General features: G+C 59.2%; 9 protein-coding genes across 9 annotated transcripts; 3 read left to right on the forward strand and 6 right to left on the reverse strand.

The window, feature by feature from the left end:
• Positions 1-274: 274 nt before the first annotated feature.
• Positions 275-2,004, reverse strand: BKCO1_6500048 (fad binding domain-containing protein; the record flags this gene model as incomplete). The annotated part of the gene is made up of 4 exons (XM_020278252.1): positions 275-552; positions 629-840; positions 919-1,817; positions 1,882-2,004. The coding sequence occupies 4 exons, from the start codon at positions 2,002-2,004 to the stop codon at positions 275-277; spliced, it is 1,512 nt and encodes a 503-aa protein (XP_020126445.1).
• Positions 2,005-4,834: 2,830 nt separating this feature from the next.
• On the reverse strand, positions 4,835-7,612 carry BKCO1_6500049 (uncharacterized protein; the record flags this gene model as incomplete). The annotated part of the gene is made up of 5 exons (XM_020278253.1): positions 4,835-4,885; positions 4,947-5,131; positions 5,261-5,609; positions 5,954-7,477; positions 7,529-7,612. The coding sequence occupies 5 exons, from the start codon at positions 7,610-7,612 to the stop codon at positions 4,835-4,837; spliced, it is 2,193 nt and encodes a 730-aa protein (XP_020126446.1).
• Positions 7,613-8,472: 860 nt separating this feature from the next.
• BKCO1_6500050 (high affinity methionine permease) lies at positions 8,473-10,198 on the forward strand (the record flags this gene model as incomplete). The annotated part of the gene is made up of 3 exons (XM_020278255.1): positions 8,473-8,633; positions 8,735-8,994; positions 9,045-10,198. The coding sequence occupies 3 exons, from the start codon at positions 8,473-8,475 to the stop codon at positions 10,196-10,198; spliced, it is 1,575 nt and encodes a 524-aa protein (XP_020126421.1).
• A 421-nt stretch (positions 10,199-10,619) lies between these two features.
• On the reverse strand, positions 10,620-11,954 carry BKCO1_6500051 (gpi anchored protein; the record flags this gene model as incomplete). Its single annotated transcript, XM_020278256.1, has 3 exons — positions 10,620-11,036; positions 11,143-11,605; positions 11,668-11,954. The coding sequence occupies 3 exons, from the start codon at positions 11,952-11,954 to the stop codon at positions 10,620-10,622; spliced, it is 1,167 nt and encodes a 388-aa protein (XP_020126420.1).
• A 1,213-nt stretch (positions 11,955-13,167) lies between these two features.
• Positions 13,168-13,785, reverse strand: BKCO1_6500052 (4-carboxymuconolactone decarboxylase family protein; the record flags this gene model as incomplete). Its single annotated transcript, XM_020278257.1, has 1 exon — positions 13,168-13,785. The coding sequence occupies one exon, from the start codon at positions 13,783-13,785 to the stop codon at positions 13,168-13,170; it is 618 nt and encodes a 205-aa protein (XP_020126423.1).
• A 622-nt stretch (positions 13,786-14,407) lies between these two features.
• Positions 14,408-15,369, reverse strand: BKCO1_6500053 (catechol dioxygenase protein; the record flags this gene model as incomplete). Its single annotated transcript, XM_020278258.1, has 2 exons — positions 14,408-15,050; positions 15,107-15,369. 2 exons carry the CDS (start codon positions 15,367-15,369, stop codon positions 14,408-14,410), a joined length of 906 nt encoding a protein of 301 aa, XP_020126422.1.
• A 553-nt stretch (positions 15,370-15,922) lies between these two features.
• Positions 15,923-17,344, forward strand: BKCO1_6500054 (carboxy-muconate cyclase; the record flags this gene model as incomplete). The annotated part of the gene is made up of 4 exons (XM_020278259.1): positions 15,923-16,144; positions 16,247-16,355; positions 16,452-16,925; positions 16,986-17,344. The coding sequence occupies 4 exons, from the start codon at positions 15,923-15,925 to the stop codon at positions 17,342-17,344; spliced, it is 1,164 nt and encodes a 387-aa protein (XP_020126425.1).
• A 733-nt stretch (positions 17,345-18,077) lies between these two features.
• On the forward strand, positions 18,078-19,856 carry BKCO1_6500055 (alpha beta hydrolase; the record flags this gene model as incomplete). The annotated part of the gene is made up of 1 exon (XM_020278260.1): positions 18,078-19,856. The coding sequence occupies one exon, from the start codon at positions 18,078-18,080 to the stop codon at positions 19,854-19,856; it is 1,779 nt and encodes a 592-aa protein (XP_020126424.1).
• Positions 19,857-23,053: 3,197 nt separating this feature from the next.
• BKCO1_6500056 (mfs general substrate transporter) lies at positions 23,054-24,821 on the reverse strand (the record flags this gene model as incomplete). The annotated part of the gene is made up of 2 exons (XM_020278261.1): positions 23,054-23,637; positions 23,699-24,821. 2 exons carry the CDS (start codon positions 24,819-24,821, stop codon positions 23,054-23,056), a joined length of 1,707 nt encoding a protein of 568 aa, XP_020126426.1.
• Positions 24,822-26,018: the final 1,197 nt, after the last annotated feature.

Below are 26,018 nucleotides of genomic sequence, written 5' to 3' on the forward strand. Positions count from 1 at the left end.
ACGAGATTAATCTCAAGGAGAAACCCAAAAGATCCGGTATGCGCATTGGTGCCGTGGGGAGTCCTTTCCATTGTCCATGTGCCTGGTTCCGTGGCATAGATTTCCTTCGGAGCCGAGCCGACTGTCAATTGCATTCGTCATAGATGCCAAAATGCTGCGTCCGACGCCTCGTAGCCCTCCAAAACGACACGTGTCAAGAGCCTCGTATGACAGGACAAAAGAGCAAGCTGCGTTGTGTCAGCAAGAAAAAACATAAACATTATCCTGTGGTATCTCAAATAAGCTTAAAATAGCCCGTGCAAAGTCCGTCCTTCGTGAACACCCCCTCCGGATCTACACTCCTCTGAATCTCTTTTAACCTCTCTACGTTCTGCTCGGCGTATCCAGAAAAGACGTCGTCACGTTCCGAGTCGGCGTAGTTCATATAGATGTACTTGTGGAAAACTCCAAGTTCTTGAGCCGATGCCCTCGATTTTGCAAGGAATCGCTCGCGGGACGCGTAGATGGCATCGTCTTCCTCGGCGTCGGTCCAGCTCGTGGCCACATTTGCGACTGCAGGTGGAATTAGTAAAGTTTCAAATCTTATTGCTTCCTCTTGTTTCACCAAGAAGAAGGGCGCACGACGTACGGGTCAGCGGAGAACTGGATTCGAGCCCAATCGCGTTGCCTCCGCGTACTTTCATATTACTGATGGAAGACAGCGGGACGGGCTGAAAGGTCAAGGCCGGAGTCGCCGTCTTTCCTTGGGTCTTCAAGATTTCGATTTCCTCCTGGAAGAACTGAACCATACGTCTATCCTGCTCCTTGGACGGGTAAAACGTCATTGATGCCATGTAGTTCCTGTCCATTTCCAGTCAGCACGTCGTGGCTCTGGATTCACTGGCCCTTTTGAGCCTCGCTCCACGAGCTCTTACGTACCGCTTGCCGGCTGGCGTCCCGTGCTTCAATTCCATGCTGAAGTCGCTCATTACTGATGTCCTCATCGTATTTCCCATTGGCTCAACCTTATCCAGGGTGCTGTACACAAGCGGTTTTTCCTCGGGTTGCAAGTACATCTCCTGGGAGAGGGCCAAGGTGACGTTCTTGTCGGCCATGTAGATGTAGCCAATCCAGTAGCCGATATCCGGGCTGGTGCTGAAGGTGAGATCATACGAAGCGTCGATCAGGGCATCCATCTTGTCCGGGGTGTAGAACTTCTGGCCGCCGTAGATTTTACCCTGACGCACGGTGTTGAGGGTGAAGTGGGTGACGATGCCAAAGTTGTTGCCGCCGCCGCGGAGAGCGAAGTAGAGGTCCGGGTTGGTGTCTTCGCTGGCAGTGACGATGGTAGCGTTGGGCAGGACGACTTCGTATTCCAGAATGTTGTCCAGCGCCCAGCCGTACTTTGCAGAAAGGAAACTGACCCCACCTCCCATGGCGAGCCCCCCAACTCCAACATCGTCGACCCTTCCACCGATGACGGAAAGTTCATACGGTTCCAGAATGCGGTAGACATCACCCCAGATTGCGCCGGTGCCCACGCGGGTTCGGGTCTTGCTGTCGGCCAGCTCGACCTGGTTGATGCGCTTCAAATCGACGGTGACGCCGCCAACGGAGTTGGAAGCGTCTCTGCTGGACGTGTGGCCGCCGCTCTTGACGGCAAACTTGCACCAGCTGCTGGCCAGGATGCCCAGGACGGCAGCGACCTCGTCGGAGTTGGCGGGCTCGATGCGGCAAGCACGGTGAGAGGCCAGCTGCTTCGCATCCCAGACGGTAAAGTTTCCATCGGCCTGAGGATAGTGGAGCTTGGAGCCGAAGTCGATGGCCAGGGTGGCGCACTGGATTTGCTTGGCAATCAGAGATGGGGTCTTGAACATCAACACAAAACAGGTAAGAGATTACCGCTACGTCGCAGCCGGCACCGGCCGAGACGGCGAAGAACTGGGCCTGGGCAGCGCGGGCGAGAAGGGCCAGCGGGAGCACAAGCAGGGAGCGGAGGGCCAGGGCGGGGAGGAGGGCAGCCATGCTGGCTGGAGCCAGGCAGAGAAGGTGCTACAGGGCGATACAGGGCGCAGCTCGGCGGGTTTGGGGGGACGGCGAGGACGGCTTCGCATCAAATAACAGGGTGTAAGCAGCGCGCCAAGGCGGCAACTTGCGGCGCTGCAAGCGGCTCTAGTGGTTAGCCAGTCTGGCCTGGGGAGTCGAGGCAGGAAGGAGCGAGGGCTGGCGGGGTGGTCGCGTCCCGGGGCCGGAAACGCAGCGGGCTACGCGCCTTCCGGGCGTCGGTTACCGGGCGCCATGGCGGCCGACGCGACGGGCGGCGGGAGGCTGAAGGTTGATGCTTGCGTGCGCGCTGGTGGTGGGTTCGAAGGGCTGAAGGCAAAAGGAGAATGCCGGTCGGAGATGAGTGAGGCGGTCCCCACGCCCGACTGGTGCAAGCTCCCGCCGGTGATCACGCCAGGGTTTAGCCAGCCGACTGCCCACCCTGCCCGCGCCGCCCACACGCCCTCCGCGCCGTCCATTTTCGTCAGCGATGGGCAAGGCCAGCACGGCCAGCACAGGTGCACATCCGCCGGTGCGCGGCGCAGTTCAGTGCGCGCCTCCACGCTCTTCTGCGCTGCGCTGCCCGCCAGGCAGGTTCCGCGGCCATCCCCGCACTCCAGGCCTCCCTTTGCGCCCGCCTACCTACCTACTAGTGCCATCGCCGCCTGCCCGCGAGCCGCAAGCAGCCGCCCTCCAGCCAGCACCACGGCACCACGCCGCCAGGCACACCCGCCGCCAGGCGCGCGCGTTATCTACTATATCTCGGCCTGCGCCCAAACGTGCGCCCACACCCACGTTGCATCGCTAAACCCTTCGGCTCCACGCCGCATCACACGTCAATCTCCCGGCTGTGCGGCCATTGAGCCGCCAATCCCCAGCCCGCCACTCTGGTTCACCAGTCTTGGCTTCTCCAAAAGCACGCCCCCCGACGAGAGCACCTGCATGATCCACCCTTCGTGTCTCCAGTTGATGGACTGATGACTTGAAACAACCGTATGTACACTTCGTATACCGCCGATGCTTCCTTGCCAACGCCTACCCAGCGAGATCGGAATCCAGACAGATCACCGGCATGCCCGAAAGGACGGCAAATCCCACCGAATAATGGCTTACGCAGCCACTGCACAAATCTGAAAAGACGGACGAAAAAAAAAAATTTCCACAATCTGAGAGGCGGTGCATGACCGTCAATCCCGATCTGGTCCATTCCCCATTTCGCTGCTGACGCACGCGGGGAGGGTCGAGACACCGCACGCCCTCTCTCCCTCCCCCCTCTCTCTTCACAACAGCACAGGGCGGCCGCACTCCCCGGCCTCAATGAGCCATCTTTATCTCCGTGCTCCCACTTGCCAAGCGTGCAGAAGAGTCAGGGCCCAGCAGCTTATCGATCGGCTGTAAATCCGAGCACCCACGCCTCCCTCCGCCCTACGGAAATATGAGTCGCCCACGCTCGGAACGTTCCGTGCGTCAAACCGTAACGTCGACTCGTCCACGCGGCCAGACTCTCGATTCTCAGCCATAACGAATCCAGACCGACTCCCGCCCTCCCGCCCTCCAGAGTCCAGATCTCTTGCGACGGCCGAACGAGCACGCTGCTTCTTTAATAAAGCTAGTAGCATCCTTTCGCAACGAGGGTCCCCCGGTCCCTCTCTCGGGGTCCATAATTCCATAGTAACGGTCTGTATGATCGACAAATTGCGCCAGTCGCTGTCCCTCGGTCTGCGGAGCAAATTGTGGAAGCAGAGCCAACGTCATTGATGAAGAAACGCATGTGAATGGCGCACCAAATGCCTTTTACAGCAAAATCTACCGACACAAGGCATGCAGCAGAAGTGTGAACGGCCAATCCTCTCTCATGCAACAAATGCCACCCCGATGCAGCAACCTTCGCGAAGCATCGTAATTCTCTCGTGTTCCACGGGGTACTGAGACAGCCAACGAGAGAGCCGGCTTGAGTCGTCGCTTAGTCCACCCCGTATCGAGCTAGGGCCGAAGAAAATCCACGATCGAGGGAGCGCAACATGGTTGGCTAGGTATCCCCCAACCCGGTGGAATAATAAATACGTTGCTATGAATAGGGCTCTCTCACACTCACCGCATCACCCAACAAAGCCGCCCCTGCGCTTCTCTCTCACACACACTCTCTCTCACACCTCGGACCGAGTGCGAAAGCCGCGGACTCGCTTAGACTTCAACAAGTCGCTGCTGCATACCTGCTGCAACCCACAGCCACACTTGTCAGATCGAAGTTGGCCAGGATGCTTGCATTGCGATCTCGCATTCGGCTCGCACCCACGCTTAGAAGACAAACGGGCGTCTGGCCACAGGACAGGGGACGGTTGATCTGGCGTTTGATCATCACTCAAATCTCATCACGGCAGGCATCTGGCCTGGAAATGCTTGCGCGATGAGGCTCACCCAACGGATGTGGAAAGGAACTTCGCATTGATGAGCAACGCTTTTCGACAAACGTCTGCTGCTCGCACTTCGGGGGCAATTCAGTTGTGTTGTTGTTGTGGGTCATCTGAGACGACGCCGCGGAGATGATGATTGTAGATCCTGCAGCCCCCAACTCCAGCAACGAAGGGAAAGTAAATAAGGAATGGTGTATGTACATAAGCCAAGAGGGAAAAAAGAAGGTGATGCCATCCACAAGAACCACGCGCAAGGACACATTGTAATCATTATCAAGTCTGAAAGCCCTCGTTAATCCTGCAATTTCATCCTCCCACTGGGCTTCAGAATCGCTGGTAGGAGACGAACAACAACACGATGTAAAACCACAACTCCTTATCGATATTCACACGCACAGTTAGAAATCATACCCATCCTTCCCGTACTTGTTATACTTCTCATGGAGCTCCTAAACCCCGCATCAGCATCTCTCTCAAACCCCCTTACATAAGACGGCAACGACTACTCACCTTCGGCAGATTGACACCCGGGATGACGGCAGCATTCAGCGCCGACGGGGCCTCTTTGGGCGTCCTGTGCACATCGCCGCCAGGGTAATACATGTACTTGCCAGACGCGCCGGCCTCGCGCCAAGGCTCCGAACCGGGCACGGCGGGCACGCTGCGGGCGTCGCTCGAGCCGGTCGGGTTGCCGGCTATGAGGCAGCAATAATTAGAGCGATTGAACAAGTAATCAGTAAGCGACGCGTGATCGCCGGAAGGATCAGTAGGGAGGGGTGCTGCCAGTGTATAATAGGCAAGGCAAACTGTTCGTATGTACATACCGAAATAGTAGGCGAACGCGCTCACGGCGCCGAGGGTCACGGTCAGGATTCCATACAGCTCCGGGTCCAGCTTTGCGAAGCGGGTGAACAGGTCTTTCGTCTGCTCGGGCTTGATCGGGGTCGTCGTGGACGCTTTGCGGATGGCGGCGGCGGCGGCGGTGGCTGGAGGACGAAGTGCGGGTAGAGTGCGGGGAAACGGTAGCTGGCGCGCAGCTCGCGTGGTGGTGGTACGCGTGAGAGACAACATGTTGGCGGTAGGGCTCCGATGGAGTGACGAACAAAGCTTGATGTTTTCAGCTGCGTGAGGAGTAGACTGCTGGATATGACCGAATGGACGATTTTCGGCCGACTATGTGTGGGGTTGTCGAATATATAAGGTACCGAGCGGGATCTAAGCTTGTGTGGTCGACGCCGTAAATAAGCTCTACTTGTGCGAACCTAGCATCTGCGGGGTTTGCTAGGATTCGAGTGCCAACGATTGGATTCGCCAATAACATAATTGACAGGGAACCGCTCAGCCGAGTACACACGCCACATTACTTGGATGGTAATGATCCATCTGATCCTTCATGGGAGCTGGACAGAGGGTATTGCCCACGATTTGAATGAAACTCGATGCCCAGTGATTCAATGCAATTCGGAGAACTCGTCTCGTTGCCACCGCATAAATCAAGTTTGGTTCTGTGGGCTTACACCAAATAGGCCAGAAGAACCGGTATTCAGGGTTGTGTCGTTTTCGGCGTGTCGATACTCTCTCAAGCATTTGGAGCATAGGCAGGGTCCCTCGAACCAGGGCCAGAGAATCTGTTGCCTTTCCTCAAGAGGGACTTCTTCAACGCTGACATAGCTATCGAAAAGCTCCTCACCTTCTTCGATGTGTCGTCTGGCGAAGAAGCTCATGGTTGTTGTGTCTTCATGCCAGCATTCGACATTCGGATCGCAGCTGTGATTGAAGAAGGGCATCAGGGGTGAAATTGAATCAATCCAGCCTCCTCCGTTCTCCGGCCCTCTCGAAAATCCCTGCTTGTTGTTGGCAAGACGGGTCCAGATGGTGTGAATGATCCAAGTATCGAAATTTGGATTGGCGAACACGTCCACCTCCAGCTGCAGGAGGATCTGAATGGGACGAACCACTGTTTCGGTTAGGGTGAAAACGTCCAGGTGCCGACCGCTAAGTTGTGGCTGCAACCGTGCAATGAGCGGATGGGCAAGAGGGTTTAACGTTGTGCCAGCCTGTACGCAAGAAGCGAGATATCGGCACAGTAGGACGGGCCTCATAGCAGCAGCGCTCTCTGAGATGCCTGTAACGGTATTTTGGAGCCAGGTGAAATCCTTGCCACATATTACCTTATGGTATGTTGATAGCGCAGTCTGGTAGCAATCTTCTGAGCAGAAATGGGCGGAGCAGCAGGACGCATCATACCGCGGATCGGCAGTGTTGCTGAAGCAATTAGTACAGGCAGAGACAGAGCTACAGGCTGCGGTAGCTGTTCGGTCAACCAGTATGCATTCTCCTGGGTCAATCTCGTGGGCTGCGAAGACACCCAGAACTTGAGGAGCACGGCCGGCCCACTTCGGAATTGGAGCTTCTCCAAGTGAGCTGTAATCCAAGCGGCAGCTGCTGGTACACCGTTGAAACTCCTTGTTGACACTGTCAATCAGAGCCTGTGACCTCTGGAGCGGAAGGGGTTCCATCCAGGGGTAGGGTATAGTCAGCACTGCTCCATCGTGAAGCTTGTCCCTTTGCCTGGCTGCAGATTCAGGGCCCATTGCTATGTGGTCGGATTTCTTTTCCATGACGGCGGAAAGTTCAGCAGTCTTCACTTGAAAGAACGGATCGGCAGGGAATTTTGCTTGGGCCACCTGGCAGGTTTCCAAGGCCTCGGGGTGGCAATGACAGTCGTAGAGGCCCTGAACGAGAGTGCGATAGGATGATGCACTGAGCAAGCGCTGGCTGGGAAAGTGCTGGCTGGCTGGTTCAGTGGGAGATTGGCTGGAGATGGGTCCGGTTGGTGAAGACAGGCTCAAAAAGTCAGGTATGTGTCCATTGGAGTAGTCGCAGAGGAGCAAAGCTCTATAGGCATCTCCAACAGCCAGTTCGGGATGGCCCAGGGAAAGAAGACGGCCGGCGCGGGCGCACCAAATATCAGGGTCATAGGGCGAAGTGGACAGGTTCTGTGTCAGGGACTGGACATGGCGAATGTGGTCGGCGACAAGCTAGTTGTTCGTTAGCGTCGGATGCGAGCTGGCGGAGGAAGAAGCCGTCACCTGGGGATGGGGCGGCGGGGTTTGGGCAGGATTAGTGCGATATATAGTCGGAGTCCACGCGTCGGGAGTCCACGGGCGTTGCATATCGGCACCGCCGATTTGTGGGCTGGGGAGACGGTCGTTGGAGTCGGGGCATCCCGTCGCCATCGGCCACCACTTTCCACGCGTGCCTGCGCGTTACGTCATGCCAGTCGCGCTCTCCTAACGCGCTCAACGCGTCGGCCTGCAGGCAGCCGCGAATATCACGAAATGCCAGGCTTCATCCAGACGTGTCCTTGGGACTGTGTGGCCAGAGAAGTGGGTTTGCCCTCCCAATATCCGACAGCCGTCTCCCGCGCATCCTTCGACAACCGAAAACGCTCTTGCGCTCCCGTGTCGAACACCGACGATACTTGTTGTCAAAAACAGACTGCTAGAGCAGAAGATGAACAGCCTTGACAGCGGGCCGCAGTCCGCGCTGCAGAGCCTGTGGAGCCCCCCGCGTCTAGCCCGCCAAAAAGCTTGTTCCACGCCCACACTCCGATCCTCGCACTCGGCTGGACACCCTCTCCGTCCCATCTGAGTCAAGTGCCAACGACTGCGGATTCCGGCAAGGTGGCATTCCCGTCATCCGCTGCAAATTCCAAGGTGGCGGGCCCACCATCTCGCCTTCGCCAGTTTCCCTGTGCTACCGCTGGCTAGCACGCAATCGCCGGCGTGCCTTCGCAATCACATAAGCCCATGGCGATATCTACCCTCGCTGCCACGCCAACCCGAAACCCTCATCGTCATGCGCCTCCCATGTTTCGCGTTTGTAATCATGCCGTCCGCGACCTTGCATACTCATATCTTCCTACCTCCCACCATGGGGGACCACATCCACTCCGTCATCTCCTCTCCTCGATGAGCGGCTGGCTTCAGGACGCCCAAAGCACCGTTGCCTAGAAACTCTCACTCCGACCACCATGTCTATCCACACGTCGCTCAGGAAATCCAAGTCCTCCCATGGGAACTATGGCACCCTCGGAGAAACGCCATCTGCGGAAGAGCCGGCGGTGAAAACCGATGCCAGCCACAGCACCCTGGCTGCTGGGGAGCTTGCCTCTGAAGAGTCGGCAGCAGGAGGGTTGGGGCGTCATCTTGGCTTATTCTCCACAACCTTTCTGATGCACGTTTTCCACCAAACACCTCTTGATGCTCCCGAAGCTAACTTGAACCACTCCACAGCATCGGCAGAATAATCGGAACAGGCATATTCTCCACGCCTTCCTCCATCACAGACAGTGTCGGTAGTGTTGGTGCCGCGCTGCTGCTGTGGGTGTTTGGCCTGGTGCTGTCGTTCGCCGGCCTGTTCATCTGGCTGGAGTTGGGATGCATGATCCCCCGTAGCGGCGGATCCAAGGTTTATCTCGAAGCCGCCTACAAGCGGCCGAAACTGCTCGCCACTGTTGTCTTCGCCTTCCAAGCTGTATTACTCGGTTTTACGGGTACGTATAGTCTCCCCAAGAATAGTCTAGAGTGCTGACCCTGGGAAAAGCCTCTGGCTGCATCATCTTCGCCTCCAATATCCTCGTCGCCACCGGCCACACGGCAACAGAGTGGCAGAAGCGCAGCATTGCCATTACCGTCATCACCTTTGTGACTGCCCTCCACACCTTCTGGCCCAAGCTCGGCGTGCGCGGTATGAACTTTATCGGACTAATCAAGATATTCACCCTCCTATTCATCGTCGTAACCGGCTGGGTCGTGCTATCCGGCGGCGCACCGCAAATCTCAGACCCGCACGCCTCATTTCGGCACGCCTTCACGGGCAGCGCAACTAGCGGAAACCTCTACGCCACGGCGCTCTTCAAAGTCCTCAACTCCTACGCCGGCTGGTCTAACGCGGCCAACGTCCTCAATGAAGTCCGCAACCCTGTCCGCACGCTCAAGATCGCCGGCCCCCTTGGTCTCTCGACCTGCGGCGTCCTCTACTTGCTCGCCAACATCTCATACTTCGCCGCCGCGACACCCGACGAAATCGCCCGCAGCGGCGTCACCGTCGCCTCCTTCTTCATGTCCCGCGTCTTCGGCGCCCTCGCCTCGCGCATCCTCAGCCTCCTCGTCGCGCTCTCCGCGCTCGGCAACGTCCTCACCGTCACCTTTGCGCAATCCCGCGTGAACCAAGAGCTCGCCAAAGAAGGCGTGCTGCCCTACACGCGCTTCTGGGCGTCGTCCTGGCCCTTTGGCTCGCCCGGCGCGGGCCTGCTCCTCCACTTCCTCCCCTCCTTCCTCGTCATCGTCGCCGTGCCATTCGGCGACGCCTACGCCTTCATCCTCGACGTCGAGGGCTACCCCGGCTCCGTCATGAACTTTTTCGTCGTCCTCGCGTTCTTCTGGCTGCGCCGCGCCGCGCCCGACGCCGACCGCCCCTTTCGCTGCTGGTGGCCGGTCGCGGCGTTTTATCTCGTTGCGCAGGTCTTTTTGCTCGTCGCCCCGTTCCTGAGGCCGCCGGGCGGGAGGGGCGATACGAGCTTGCCGTATTGGCTGTATCCCATCGTCGGGATTGCGGTGCTGGCGGGAGGCGTGGTGTATTGGGCGGTGTGGTGGAAGGTTTTGCCCTGGAAGGGGAAGTACGCGTTGATGCCGGAGCATGAGAGACTCGGTGATGGGACGAGGGTGGTTGTGTATAAGAAGGTGCGGAAGGAGTAGACTGTTGTTTAGGTTCTAGGTGTTGGGGAATGTCGTGGTCCGATACACCTTCACGATATGTCACGAAAGCGCTACCTTTTTTCTTGAATCCTGAACGCTCTCCTTTATAGTCTCAAAGATCTTGCTTACACAATCTTCTGTGAAACACATTTTCAAGTGCGGGGCTGCTCAGAAAGCCATCTTGAGTAGCAACGACACAAGCTCAGTCTCCAAAGGGAATTGGGTTTTATACTCCCAGAAATTCTTATTCTTTGAGTCCGTAGCAAGTGAGTGAGCTATACCCCACAGCAACTTGGCTGACCAAGCGCAGGACAGCCTTCGCTAAAGAACGAGAATGAGAAGCAGGAGAAGAAGACAAGTATTCACAAACTGAAAGCGGACAACGCCGCCACAGCACTCCACCCCACAAGAGCCAGCCCCCTCATCTGGTGTACAACAGCGTCCCGAACCCCAACTGATCGTAACCCCCGCTGTTGGGGCCGTAGTCGCCGCCGCCGCCCTCGGCCCCGCCCGCCGCGTCCCGCACCAGCTTCGCGTACTGCTCCGAATACGGCGCTTCCTGCCCCTCGACCTTGACGTAGTGGTTGTAGATGAGCTCCCAGATGGGCCGGATGTTGCCGCGCCCCTGCGCGCTGATGACCGTCTGCGTCACGTCGCTGTTGACGTACGTCGTGTACTGCACGTCGTTGCCGAGGTTGTACTTGGCCGCGTACTCGGCGCCGCGCAGGATGCGGTAGTCGTCGTACGCGAAGAGGTTGATGCCTTGGTTGTACGCCATTTGCGCGAAGGCGCCCACGAGCCCGATGTCGAGCATCGTGTGGCCTTGGTCGCGGCCGGCCTGTGGTGGTTGGGGAAAAACGAGGTTAGCTTGGTGGATGGGGAAGGGAGGGAGATTTGGGGGGGGGAGAGGAAGGGGGGAGGAGGGAGGAGATGGGAGTTCTCACTTCTTGCACCTGGGCGGTGCCGTCGTCGTACACGATCCAGAACAGCTTCTCGATGGCGCCGTTGCCGGTGCCGTTGTAGAAGTAGTTGATGACCTCGTCGACAATGGTCTGGTTCTCGGCCAGGATGCCGGCGGACAGGGCGGTCGCCATGTTGGCAAGGTCCCAGTTGGCCCAGTAGTGGTCGTCGGCCGCGTCGTTGTGCTCGACGAAGAAGCGGTGGTTCATGGGATAGAAGACGTCGGTGAGCATGGCCGACGCCGCGGCCAGGTTGTCGTCGGTGAAGCCGTCGAAGTCGCGGAGGATCTCGGCCGCGTTGGCGAACTGGTAGCCGTAGAGTCCGGAGGCGAGGTACTTGTCGCTGTTGCCGGAGATGGCCGTGAGGGTGCTCGACCAGGCGTTGACGATGTTGGCGGCGGCGGTACCGAAGGCTTCATCGCCAGTGACCTTCCAACGGATGGCAAGTCTAGATAGGGAAAGTCTGTTAGACTTCAAGACGGGGGCTCTGGAAGCTCGATAAGCACGTACTGGTAGGCGGCGGCGGCATCATTGTATCCACGGCTGAAGTTTTGGGTGCAACTGGCCGGGGTACCGCGGCAAAGGAGCTCGACGGGTCTGGCGGTGTAGGTGGATTGTGCGTGCGAGTTGTTGGTCAACTTGTACCAGCCGGTGAGCCAAGGCTCATTGCCAGCGTTGACATTGGTAGTGATGCGCTCGAAGTCTTCGGCGGAATGAAGCATGCCAGGGTGAACCCAGGCTGCCGAAGCGGACAAGGCAGAACCGGCCAGCAGCGCTGAGTACTTCATCGTGACCATCGTGAACAAAAAAGGTATGAGGGTGGTGGAGAAGATGCAAGCCAGATGGGCAAGATGGGCGTTTATCTAGGTACTTCGTATGCCCCCTTCGAATATCGCAGCGAAATACGAACTTTCCGAAACTCCTACGAGGCCCAGCGCCAATTGCTGAGCAGATATAGAGCAGGGGCCCTGGGACCTCGTGAGCGAAGAACAGACGATCAGCCCAGCCAATGGCAGTTCCAGACACTGTGGATCTACTGATGCCATTGTTCGAGATCAGGAGCCCCTTTCAGTCTTGTGTGCGGAGGATGGGTTTCTTTGGGTCCATGATCAGCTTGGAAGAGAGACGCAATGGTGAGGCAGGAGAAACATCCTCCTCATTTCGGTTAAGGTTGACGAGCACGCGTCGCGACTCGCCCAATCATTCGTTTCCCCTAGCGCCCTCCGGGACAGTCCGGGACCTGCCGCACGTGTTTCTTCAAACAACTGGGGATGCGTAGCGTGATGTGCAGTTTCTTCGACCCCACCGGCTTTTACTAGTAGCTCGGTGGTTTAGCTGATTTCCAATATTGGTAGTTTGAACACCACGTAAAGGAAAAGGCCTCGTATTCCCTCCCTCCCGCCGGCCCGTCTTCCGGACCGTACCCTGATGAATGACACCACGGTCCTTGTGCCAACATGCCAGAACTTGCCAGCGCACCCGCTTGGCGACCAAGACTTATGCAATAGTAAACATAATGAAGACCTATAGCTTGCATGATCTCTATCGAACGATCGAGGCCAACTCCGGTGGGAGGATAGCATGCCTCTACTTGCTCCGGTGCTCCTACAAGCTGGGAAACTCTTCTGTCACACAGGGCTCATTTCATTGACTGATCTGGACAAGCAGCCGGCAGTGGAATGGGAGGCTCAGTCTTCGGTCTTCAGGTTTACCAAAAGACAAACGCGGCATCGTCATCATTCCGAAGTTTGCTTCCAAACTTACCAACATCTAACTCGACTGTACAACCACAATTTACAAGTAGCTAGAACGTAGTTCAAGTCTTCCACCACTTACAAAAGCCATCTGTGTGATTCCTAGCTAACAGCGCGATAACGGTTCTGGCTGAACGGCCGATTGCTTGTTTCACCCCAGTATGATCGACACCAAAATCTCCACCACCACCAAACGCACCCAAGCACCAGCCAGCATCACCCCGCCAATTACCTAGTCCCACCCTGCCCTCCCCTCCTACTCCGCCTCCGGCGGCACCACCAACTCCGTCCCATTCATCTCCCCCACATCCAGCGCGACAAGGAACCTGCTCACGCAATTATACGCCGCCACCGCCGTCGTCAGCTCGACCACCTCCCTCTCCCCAAACCACGCCCTCAACCCCTCAAACACCTCCTCCCCGACCCTCACCTCCAACGTCATCGCGTCCGCATACCGCACCACCGCCTTCTCCCTCTCCCCCAGCCCGCGCACCTCCTCCCCCCTCCGCTCCAGCTCCGCGACGGGCTCCTTCCGCAGCAGCCACGCCAGCACGTCGCGCCCCACGCCCGCCGCCGCCGCCAGCGCCGCGTGCGCCCGCCACTCCCACGCCGCGTCCGTCAGCGCGCCCACGCGGCTGACGGCCAGCTCGAGCGCGCCCGCGTCGACGACCGTCTGCGTGCGGATCGCGCCGAGGAAGCCGTTCCAGCCGTCGGCCACCGGCGGGCTGTGCAGCAGGGCGCGGTCGAGCGGGATCAGCGGGCGCGGGTGCCGCCGCGCGGCGATGCGCGAGTAGATGGCTGCCGTTGCGGCGGGGTCGGGGTTCGAGGGCGAGGGGGAGGTGGGGGGAGAGGCGGGCGCGTAGGGGAGGCGCATGGTGAGGGGGGTGGTGGTGGTGAGCGGGCGGTGGGCGTGGTGGTGGTGGTTGTTGTTGTTGTTGTCGTGGTGACGTGCGAAGTACGTCGGCCGGGAAATAATAAAGGATGGACGTTGTTGGGCCGGTGGGAAAGCTGTCCTGGGGAGGCCTGGTTGTGGTCAGTGTGGCCTAAGCGAGGGCTGCAGTGCTCTGCAATTGGCGGGAGCCGGCGGTTACCTTGAGGCTTGTAGCAGTGCAGTCTCATGGATGCAGGCGAGATCGGGGGATCTCTCGCGCATATATGCTGTGGAACGGGCACTATTGAGGGGTAGGCGTGGTGGGGTAGCGTGTAGCCAAAATCCAAGGCTTCGGTAGTGCTGGTTGCGTGCATGTGCATTGCAGCTCGGCCGCGGTAAAAGACTTACCCCCTTGTCCCAGAACCACGCAACAACTCAATCACCACCATGGCAACGCAAAAAGACCATCAGATCAAATGTTCTCTCGATTCTCTCCGTATGATAACATATCAACGCTGGATATTCGCGTGCACAATGTCCCAGAGCCTCCCAAAAAATAAAAAATGAAAACCACACAGATATTTACAACGCCAGGTATGCCCAATCATCCAAACTCGTTTTTCATTTAGATGGCCGACGAGGCCTTGCCCGCGGCATCCTTGGGGGCCAGGCGGACGTTGTACTCGAGGTCGAGAGAGGCCTTGGGGTCGCCCTCCTTGGGGGAGAAGTGGATGATCAGGTCATCCTTGACAGCGAAGACGGAGTCGTCGATGAGGTGGGGGTCAGTGTCGGGGTAGAGCTGGGTGACGACGGGCTTGTAGTCGGGGTGGCTGACCATCAGGTGGAGATGGGCGGGCCTCCAGGGGCTGCGGTCCATGAGGCGGAGCAGAACACCGGCGGGGCCATCGGTGGGCAGCGCGTAGGCGGTGGGCTTGAGCATGTAGAAGTGGTATTCGCCGTTCTCGTTGGTCCTGAACTTGCCGCGCAGGTTGTTGGGCTTCTGGCCCTCGGGGTCCTGGAAATCGTACTTTCCGTTGGAATTGGCCTGCCAGATGTCGAAGACGACGTTGGGGATGGGCTTCTTGGTCTCGATGTCGATGACCTTGCCGTGCATCAGAGAAATCTCGCCGTTGTGCGCGCAGTCGATGATGCTGCCGCCGTTCTCACGGAAGGGAGCGTGGGGGCTCCAGAAGGGGCCCAGGATGGTGGACGAGGTCGGGGCCTCGCCGGTGGCAGAGAGGTGCTTGTTGGCGATCTCGTCGACAAGACTGGGCAGCGTCAGTTAGCCAGGCGCGCCTCTCCTGGATGCGCGGGGGGAGCTTACGATTCCAGGCCGATGACGTCGGTGATGCGGTGAGTCTCGTTCCTCTTGCCGTCGCTCTCGGCCCAGAGCTTGCCGCACTGGTTCATGAACTCGACGCCAGCCATCCACTCCTCGGTGGTGAGCTCAACCTCGCGGGCAAAGTCGTGGATGTGCTTGAGCATGCCGCTCAGGACGAAGCGGGCACGCGGCGGGCAGGCCGGGCCAATCGCGTTGATGACATTCTCGGTGAACTTGGGGTCGAACTTCTCAGAGGACATGGCCATTGCTGCGGTTGGGGAGTGCCGGGGTTGCGGGAGCGGGGAGCTGCGGGTGCGAATCTGCAGAGATGCGGGAGGAAAAGTGAGTAGAGATGAGGACTTGGGAAGCAGCAGGGTCGAAAAAGGGCTGGCAAAGTTTATATAAGTGCCCTGCGCCTGCCTCACAGGGCACGCGGCAGATCCATCGGCTGAGACCTTTTACTCTGGGGAAGCGTTGGCTTGCGCCGAGCACGAAGCCGCGCCCATCGCGTTCGTTGCCGGCGTGCTTCCCGTCAACCAGGGCCCCCGCAGCCCAGCCCCGCGCACGCCCCAGACCCTTGACTCGCAGGCCGCGTGCTGCCGACCGTCGGCGCGCTTTTGCAACAGACGCCCCGCTATTGGCCCTGACGCCGCCTGACAACAACCGATGGCAGCAACCGGCGCGATCCCGTCGCTCCATAGCCAAGGGTAATCTCTCTTCCCTTGCACGCCTTACCCAACTCGGCATCGAGCTCTGGCCGCTGTGGCGCCTGTACCGGAGCTCCCAGCTGTCCCCGCCGCAAATACCCATCGAGCTCCAATGCGCGCGTCCTGCCGACTCTTCCAGCGTCTCCCACGAAACTGTACGTCGCAGCTGTTGCGACCTCTCGCCAGCATGGGCAAGCATCACTTGATGGTCGGCACCTGGGTCCGCCCGGGTGCCATCTTCACCTTCGAGTTCGACGACGAGGCGCTGACTTTGAAGCTCCTCAAGCGCACTGAGATCGACTACGACGAGCCTATCTCGTGGATGACTTTCAGCGTGAGTCTTCCCTGCGCCCAACTCCCCTCGAAATCGCCTGATGCTTTGAATTCTTTTCCCCCCCGCAGTGCATGCAAGACTGATCCATGATCCGGGAACCAGCATGATAGGAAGCAGATTTACGGCGCGTCCATGAAGACGTGGACCAGCTACACGGTCAAGAGCCCAACCGATATCGAGCGGAGCGCATCACACCCAATCTCTGGGCACCGTACGTCTCTTCATCCCTCGATCGCACGGAAAATGAATCCAGGCCGCCTATCCTTCTCCACCTCAGGTGATCTAACATAACATTCTTCCGCAACAGCCCTCGCCGCGAACAAGGATACCAACACCCGCGCCATTTTCCTTCTCGCCGCCAAGCAAGCCCCGTACAACGTCTACGGCAACCCCTTCTACGACCACGCTGGCTTTGGCAATGTGTTGTCGGTCAACGAAGACGGTTCGCTGAAGGAGAACATCCAGGACTACGAGTATGAGCCCAAGACGGGCATCCATGGCATGGTCTTTGACCCGACAGAGACGTACCTGTACTCGGCCGATCTGCGCGCAAACAAAGTGTGGACGCACAAGAAAGACCCCAAGACCGGCCAGCTGACCCTGCTCGGGTCTCTGGAGGCACCAGACCCAGGCGACCACCCAAGATGGGTTGAGATGCATCCAAGCGGGAACTACATTTATGTTCTGAACGAGGCTGGCAACAACCTCGCGGAATATGTGATTGACCAGCAAACGCATCTGCCCGTCTTCACCCACCGTACCTTCCCGCTCATCCCACCAGGTACGTGAAGTCTGCGGTGCTAGCTAAAGCCTAACGTGGCCGCGCTGACTCGCCTTGCAGGCCTCCGATATAACCTCAAGAACTACCGTGCCGATGTTGTCTTCACTACGCAGAGCGGGAAGACGCTGTTTGCGACGACGCGATCGAACACAATTGGCGTGCCTGGCTACATCAGCGCGTTCAGCCTGGCGGAGAACGGCAGCATCGAGAGGCAACTGTTCATGAACCCCACTTCGTCTAGTGGCGGCCACTCGAACGCGATCGCACCATGCCCGTGGACCGACGAGTACATTGCCATCACAGACGATACGGTCGGATTCATTGAGATGTACAGATGGCAGGATGGATTCTTGGGCAGGGTTGCGAGATGTGAGGTTACCGAGCCGGGCTTCGGCATGAACGCCATCTGGTACGACTAGACGTAGGAATTAGATTCAAGCAACATGCTATTGGCTGTCGAGCTATGCCCCTGCGTGCCTGACAGAAGATTCGCGGAAAAAGATAGATGTGGTGGTTCGATGCTGCGATGCGAGTGCAGAAAGTTCATCCGGATGGCATCTCGACTCAGAGAGGAAGTTTGGCAACAGACTGCACACGCGCAAACACACGAGTCGTACAACCGGTACAATACTGCTACGCAGCTTTTTTTGCGGCAGATTACAGGTGCTTGTTGCGTATGCCCCTGACAGGAAGCTCCAGCACTCACAGTCCCAATTTGAGCGCAAAGCTCCATCGACAGAGCGCAGCAACGACCAAGCTCTCAGGCGTCGCAAAAAAATCGGCGGGGCACCCCGCTGACGTCGCTCGGCGTTGGGCGGCTAAAGACACACCCGAGGTCCAGTGCCGGGCTGGCGACGGATCCACGCGGGGCGCCACATCCCGACTTCTCTGCCGGCTGCGGGGCAACGCAAGCTAAACGAGCACGTTGACACAGCTCGGCCTTGCGAGTCCATGAAGCACACTAGTAGCTCCCAGTCCTCACAAATCTCTCCTGATGTTCACGTTGTCGTCTTCCACCAGGACTCGAGCCATTGGCCCCGCCACAGCGCAGAGACTCGCCGCCGCTCCCGTTTCGTTCTCCGCCGCCGCCGCCAACGTTGCCGAACCGAGCACCCGTAGCAGCAGCAGCAGCCCACGAGGAACAGAAGCAAGATGGCGCCCGTGCCCGGCCTCCTGTACGTGACCATGCAGCCGCACCCCGAGTTGCCCGACTCGGTGTTCCACGACTGGTACAACAACGAGCACGGCCCGACGCGGCTGCGCCTGCCCTTCGTCGCCAACGGCTACCGCTACCGCGCCGCTGACCTCGATGGCGATGCAGCAGACGCAGACGGCCGCAAGGGCTCCAAGGAGAAGCCCGAATGGGTCGCCCTCTACGACATCCCCGACATGAACGCCCTCAACTCCGAGGCCTATCTCAGCCTGCGCGGCCCGCCGCTGAAGAGCGAGAGGGAAGCTACCACCATGAAGAAGATCCACGTCGACAGACGCGTGTACGATCTCATGAGCGACAAGAAGAAGGAGGGCTACAAGGAGCTCGACGACGTCGACGCCGAGGGCAAGGTCGGCGGCGTGCTCGTCTCCGTCACGGCGATCCTGAAGCCCGGCGCCGACGAAGCCGAGTACAAGCGATGGGCCGAGGACGAGCATGTGAGCCTGCTCTCCAAGGTGCCCGGCTGGCGGCGGTCGAGGCGCTTCAAGTACTCGGCCGTGGTGAAGCCGCTCGGGCCGGCCGATGAAGTCAAGCACACCGAGTACATCGCGCTGCACGAGTACGACCCAGAAAACGGGCTGGGCACCTCGCCCGAGTTCAAGGCCGCCACGACGACGCCGTGGACAACCAAAGTCAACACCGACATCGTGGCCGAGAAGAAGCGCCGCGTATACAACCTGGCCTACACCTTCGGCCCCGCCCCGCGCTACCTCTCCTCGCTCACCGCCGGCGCCGTCCCCGAATTCAAGCACCCAGACGGCACCACCAAAACCATCCCGGCCTCCCCAGACGGCACAGCCCCCGCGGCCATCGAGTCCTACATCACAACCCCCGACGGCGTGCGGCTCGACTACCGCCTCGACGGCGGCCCCACCTCCTCGGACCACTCCCCCCTCCTCCTCCTCATCAACTCCATCCTCACCGACCACCACATCTGGGACGCCTTCGTCGCCTCCTTCCTCTCCGACCCCACCAACTCCCACTACCGCACCCTCCGCTTCAACTCGCGCGGCCGCACCAGCGCCTGCGGTGAATCCCCCGTCACCGTCGACTCCCTCGCCGCCGACGCCGTCGCCCTCCTCGACGCGCTGCGCGTCCCCCGCGCCGCGTCCGTCGTCGGCGTCTCCCTCGGCGGCGTCACCGCCCTCGCCGCCGCCCTGCGCCACCCCGCCCGCGTCGCCTCCTTCGTCAGCTGCGACACCAACCCCACCGCGCCCGCCGCCAACCCCCAGCTGTGGGCCGACCGCATCGCCGTCGCCGAGGCCGAGGGTGCGACCACCGCGACCACCACAGACAACGAAAACGAACCCATCGTCGGCACGCGCCTCGCCGAAGCCACCGCCCGCCGCTGGTTCGTGCCGCAGTCGTACGACGACGCGGCGCTGCGGCCGCGGCTGGACGCCGTCGAGGCGGCCGTCGCGCGCAACAGCCTGCACGGCTTCAAGACGGCGGTGCAAGCGCTGTACAGCTACGACTACGCCGGGGAGATGCGGCGGGCGGGCGCGGTGCCCGGCGCGTTTCTCGTCGGTGCGGGAGACGGGAAGTTGCCCGAGGGGATGAGGAGGATGGCGGAGGCGTATGGGGCGGATGTCGAGGGGAGCGGCGGGAAGAAGGCGCCGTTTTATCTCGTGCCGGATGCCGGGCATTTGCCTATGGTGGAGAAGCCGGAGGTGGTGAAGGGGTGTGTGACGGAGTTTTTGAGGGGGCTGGGGATGTAGGTGGGGTGTGTGTGGTGGCGTTGGCTAGTAGGTACGTGAAGCTTTGCGCGAGATTGGCGGAACCCGAGGCGGCCTGGTGGATTTCATCCATCGTGTTCGCAGGGGCGCCAATGGCGAGTTGCTTGCCTCTTCGTACGGAGGACAAGATGGAGGTGTATGTGTGCTAGATGGGATGCGTCCCACTGACTGAGACATGAATTGTTATGACGATGATATGTAAATGTGCGAGTAAGGCAGCGCCTTGTCAAGTTATCCTCCAGTCAGAATTTTGTCTGTGACTAGTTATTAAGGGCTTGATTAGATAAATCAGCTTTAGCTACCACCTTTGTGACTTCTAAGAAACTTACTACTGTACGAAGATGGTAAGGAAGGAATAAGGAGTTACCAACAAGTAGGGATGATACCACAGGCTTGTTAGTGCAGACTAACCTCAGTAGCAAGTAGAGATCTAGACGACGAGTTCATGTTTGGTATGATGGGCGCTCCCAAAGTGGAAGCAGCATGCTGGGATTTGCCACGTTTATACAAACACGTTGCTCGTTCTTTTCTCCCCTATCCCTCTTCCATTGGTGCATCGTTTCGGCTCAACAAATACTCACGAGTTTGACCTTGCCATCGGCGCCTGAGGACCGCTGTGTACTTGATCTCTTGGCCTCGACGGATGGCACAAGGCTGACGCAAGGCCTGATTGCCTGCAAACCCTGTTTGTTGTCTTTGGGGAGGGTCCTGTCGTGCAGTGTCATTTCGGTTCTGCAGTGTGCATACGCGCGCGGTGCGTTTATATGGAATGATATCCGGCGTCGTCGGTGAGTGGAAGAGATGGCGTGTGGATATTGACGTCGGTGGCGGTATGCTGGCGATGCTGGATAGGTTAAAGGATGCCAGTTGATGCGATTTAGATGCAGGCTGCGGTGTTGTTCACACTGAGGGCGTCGGTAACAGCCAAGCATATATCCGAGGCGTATGTCCGAGCAGCGTACTTATATCAGTCGGAGGAGGGCCAGGAATTAACCTGAGGGCGAGGGAACTGCGCTGTCGTGGAAGGACTTGGTGAGAGATTCATGAGGCCGTGCTGGCTGCCCGTGTACTGGACTGATAAGCTGGCGCGACAGTAGTAGAAGAAAGGTCAGTGAAGGGTTGGAGACCGTTACTGCTTGAGTTACCGTGCTGTGTGGGTTGGTCAGGAGGAATTGGTGCTTTCCCGGGGTTCGAGAGCATAGCCATCTACAATTCTGGTCCACTCTTTTCATTAGGCATTTCCATTTCCTCTCCGTTCGCCCGGAATGCGGTCAAGTACGCCAGAAAGCAACGACATGGTAATAAGCTTGTTAGTGAAAGGTATGAGTGAGAGTGCGAGAGAGATTTGACGAGGCGCTGCATAGTTGACGGCCACTGGGTAGTCGAAGCACTGATGCTAGCATTAGTGAAAGTTGAGAGTAATAGAAACATGCGTCCTCGAATGCTTCAACCACGCGTACATGGCCTGAGAAGGCAGTCCTTCGCGCAGAGCGGCACCATTTGCCCCAAGAAGGGCCTTTCAGAAGGCCACCATCGTAAGTGACGAGGGATCTGTCGGCTGCACGGGGGGTTAAATCCGCAAGAAGTCCGACGCCAAGGCGAGAGTGCGGTTTGGTCAGGGTCTAGATGGGCGAACAAGATGCAAGGATGCAACGCGGTTCCACTTGGGCCGGGCTAGTGACGTCTCACAGTTCATCGCCTCATGTCGGGATATCGTGAGTCCAGTCGGTGGCTCGTCCGTTGGGATTTGCGTTACGTTAAGCGTTCAGCCGGTTACGTTACGCAAAAAGGAGCGCCCTCCCGGTCCGCTCTCCGCTGGTTCGAGGGCCAGGAAGGAAGAGGATGGCGAAGACGGTCGGCAAGAGCCCTCGCGTCCCGCTTTGCGCCATCGTCCATATAAGTGTTTCCCTTCCGCCCTGCCCAGAGCGCTTGATTGGTGCCAAGGAGTCTCAGTCCTTTCTGAGTGCGACGTCGTCGGGAGACGAGAATTATTTCGGCCGAGCACGAGCAAAGACCGGAAGAGTCGACGACAAAGGAAAAGGAGAACGCCGTAAAGCGTCGGGGAAACGAAAGCCGAGAGGTGGGCCGGGTGTCGACTTGGGCGTCCCTTGCACTGCCTTACGTCGCCCAACGGAAGCCAAGCTCTTTTTCCCCGATGGTTGGCGGCCTCATCACGAGAGACGTGAGGCTCTTCGGCAGCGGCGACGGCAGAGAGAGGCGGCGCAAAGGCGAGAGAGCGGCGCGCTGGTTGGGCGAACTGGTCGCGTGGTCCGGAAGGTTGATTCCTTGGCGCGAAGGGAAGGCGGTCAGGCGGCGGGCCAGCCCCAGAACAGGCTTGAGAGCCGCGCGCCGCTCGCACCACAGCCCGCACCACAGCCCGCACCACCGCCCTCTTCCCCCAGTGTTGTGTCAGTGTCCCCACGGGGCGTCCCGGCATTTGCCTTTCCCACCAACCGGCGCCCATCACCAAGGCGCGCCGAATTACCCCTTCCGACACGGCTGAAAAAGAAAAAAAGCCCGTGTGAGCCGCCGCGGGCCCCATCGCACCATCGGGCGGCGAGAGGAATTCAAAAGGATCGACTCCCCCGGACGCCGTGCGGCCGCCCCGGCTCCTGTCGCCCTTCGGTACATATGCACCCCGGCTTTTCCTTGATTTGCGCTACCCACACACTCACCCCCACCGCTTGTATAAATACCCACTGCGCCCCGTGCCTGCGCGCGCGCCTCCCCCAGCATGGGGAAACAAGCCCACATAAGCACCAAGGTATGTCATCTCTCCGTCACTACCTCGCTGTGTCCCACCCTGCCCAGCCACCCACCCACTCGATGTATTCATTGCTGCACCATGACGAAAGACGAAAGACCAAGTGTGGAAGCGGAAGTTGTTCGGCTTCTATTCATTAACTATATATATACAGACACAAGCGTGGGAATCATTACGCCCCCAGAGGACATCAACGACCTCGGGATGCTCCAAAAAGAAATCCGTCTTTTCCCCATAACACCGTCAAAATGCGAGACAACAAGACGAACACCACGCCTTCCATCTCTGTTCGCTCTCTTCTTTTCGTACCGCTTCTCTGCCCAGCCCAGCTGAGATCAAACTGTTCCAAGACGGAAAGGAGCATGCAAAAAAAAATTCATTCGAGGACTTCCCACAAGACAACACAACACTTCCTCTAGTGGACGGGGTTGGTGAGCGTGGGCTCCACCGAAGTGCCCTCCTCGTCGCTCATGGCCTCGTCCTCGCTGATGAGCGCGAGCTTGCTGCGAGCGCGCAGCGCCGGGCCGAACTTGAACATGACGAAGGGGATGAAGGTCAGGACGACGGCAACGAGCGAGAGCAGCAGACCGGCCCACTGCGAGCCCATGTTGTGGAAGAACTGCGTCGCGAACAGCGGCGACACGGCGCCGAGCGTGTTGCGCATCAGACCCTGGCCGGCGATGGCCGACGACGAGTTCTGGCCGTAGCAGTCGGCCGTGTACGAGTAGCACGACTCGAAGATGAAGAAGATGCCGATGGCGATGAGGGCGAGGGCGATGACGGGGCCCACCCAGATGAGGTAGCCGTACTGGGTGAACGAGTAGATGAAGAGGCCGATGGGCAGCCAGACGGCACCCCAGAGAGCACCGTACAGACGCGCCTCGGGGGCGACGTTGCCGTTCTGCTCCACGTTCATCTTCTCGTACTTGCTGATCTGGAGGAAGTTCAGGCCGAACGCAATGGTGGTGCCGACGCAGAGCGCGATGTAAGGAAGACCCGCTGCGGACATGGTCAGTAAGAGCTAGGGATTTTCGGGGAAATCGTAAAGAGGTGGACTTACAGACACCCTCACTCCAGCCGTGCTTCTCGGTGAAGGTAATGGGGATAACCGAAAGGAAGAGGAAGGTCAGGAACCAGGCGAAGGCGATCCAGAGACCAAAAGCAAAGACGACGGGCTCGGTGGCAAGCATCTTGACGGCCTTGACGGACGAGGCGTTGAGCATCTGCTTGATGTTCCTGGCCTCGAGATCCATCTGAGCCTTGTACCGCTCGTCGCCAGTCGCAGCGCGGATCGCCTTGGCGCGCTTGTGGAGCGTCACACCACCGCGCGTCTCCTTGAAGAAGACGAGGATGATGATCAGAAGAGGAACGCAGGACAGACCCTGGATACCCTCGATCCAGCGCCAGCCAATGGCCTGGTCGATGAAACCGGCATAGATGGGAGCACCGACCGTGCCCAGAATGGCCACGTAGGAGAAGAGGGCCATGGGCCTCGAGCGCTTCTCCGGAGGGTACATGTCGTCGAAAGTACCGCCGACCAGGATGGTACCAACACAACCGAACAGACCGAGGAAGGCGCGCATGACCAGGATGGTGGCAATGTTCTTGCCGAGCGCCAGACCAATGAAGGTAATGCAGAAGCAGAAGTATGCTCCGACGTAGATGACCTTACGACCGACCAGCTCGCAGAACGGAGCCAGGAACATGGGGGCCATGGCGCAAACGAAGTTGAACAGGAAGAGACCGAGCTGGCCAATTTCCGTCGAGGTGCCAAATTCTTCACACATGCTGCTGACACCGGAGCTGTATGCGGTGGTGGCGAGACCAATGGTCAGGGTCATCAGGCACAGCAGTGCCGTCGACATGGATTTCCGGGCGTTGCTCCAGTTGAAAGGGTTCTCGGCATCACCAGGGGCGAATCTCAGCAGGATGAAATCCTCGCCCTCGTGGCGGTGGTGGTCGAAGTAGGTGAGCGGCATGTCGATCTCGAGCTCGGTCAGCGGACCATGCGAGAGGCCCTTGTCCTCTTCGGCGTGGAGAGCCTGGAGGTATTGGCCGCCGGCAAGACATCCCTTGGACTTCTGGACCGGCTTCTCACCCGCGGTGGAGGACTGCGAGGATTCGGGGTTCCCGCCCTCGACGTGGGACACGTTGTTGTTCTGGTGGTGGGATTTGCGGACCATGGTGACTGATTGTTGAGAGGATCGGATGGAAAGGTACCAGCTACTTCGCAGAGCACTCCACGGGACGAGGGTATATAAAGCATGTGCCGAAAAGGAGCAGAGGGCAACGCTCCAGTCGGCGTGGCGCTACGGCGACGAGGGCAAGCGTGTCACTCGATGGTCCCCCGATGACGTTGGACTCCATCGGGTCCGAACGAAAGCCAAGCCGATGCTGCGACGACCAGCAAGCGTATCCACCGCGGACGAGCAGGGCCCAGGAGCGGACTAAACGGCGTGGCGGCCATACCGGGATCAGGCGAACAAGCAGGTCACAAAACTCCACCGTCGGAGCTCAAAGCAGCGACGGGGAAACCGAGCTCGGCGAAACTTTTTCAGAACCCGACGCGGCCTCTGGATTTGCCTCTCTCCAATCCGCCAGCACATTGCTCGCTCGTTTGGACGCGCAGAGCCAACGCCAGCCGACTTGCTGCTCGCCGGACGCGGGTCACAGGCGTCGCGATGCAGACGCGCAACCACAGGACCGGACGGCGAGGAAGGTGGAGCGAGGAAGAAGTCAAATTTGTCGAAAAGTGGGCTCTTCACGGATGCCGGGCCTGCCGCCGCAAAGCCGCCGCGGTTCTGGCGGGCGTAGCGGCGCTAGATCAACAGCCTTATCGATTATGTCAGCCCGACAGCCATTGCCATCCCGGCCGCAAGCCCTGTCGATCGGGAGATCAGAGCAAAAGAGCCGCTCGCGCCTGCCGGCAAACGGATTCAGGACCAGCCGCAGCCGGACGGGAGGGCACTGTTCGTCGCGGCTTGGTGCCGAGCGCGACGCGTCGGGGGCCTGGCGGATGATGTCACGGGCGGCGAGGCGTAAAAGGCGCCGACTGCCACGGCCCCTCACGGCGGCGCTGAGGGTCGACTTTCTCGGACTGGCAGGCACTGCAGGGCGCTGGCGTCGGTGGCGCCCAAGGGAAAGCCAGAGCTGGAGCGTTGCTTGGACGGTGATGGCAGTGGGGCTCGTGAGGGCTCGTGAGGGCGTTCCGCCAGCCGTGCCGCTAGCGCCGCGAGCCGCCTGCTTGTCCCAACTGCCCCTGCCCTGCCGACAACACCACGCCCCAACACGCTACACCTCTACCCGCGCCGCCGGGGGCGCATCACGACGCCGTCGTCTGACCGGCGTGGTCGCGTGCGGCGTGCCTGCTCCCGCGCTCT

The sequence above is a fragment of the Diplodia corticola genome, assembly GCF_001883845.1.
Source record: "Diplodia corticola strain CBS 112549 chromosome Unknown scaffold65, whole genome shotgun sequence".
In the NCBI taxonomy this organism is placed as follows: Eukaryota; Fungi; Ascomycota; class Dothideomycetes; order Botryosphaeriales; family Botryosphaeriaceae; genus Diplodia; species Diplodia corticola.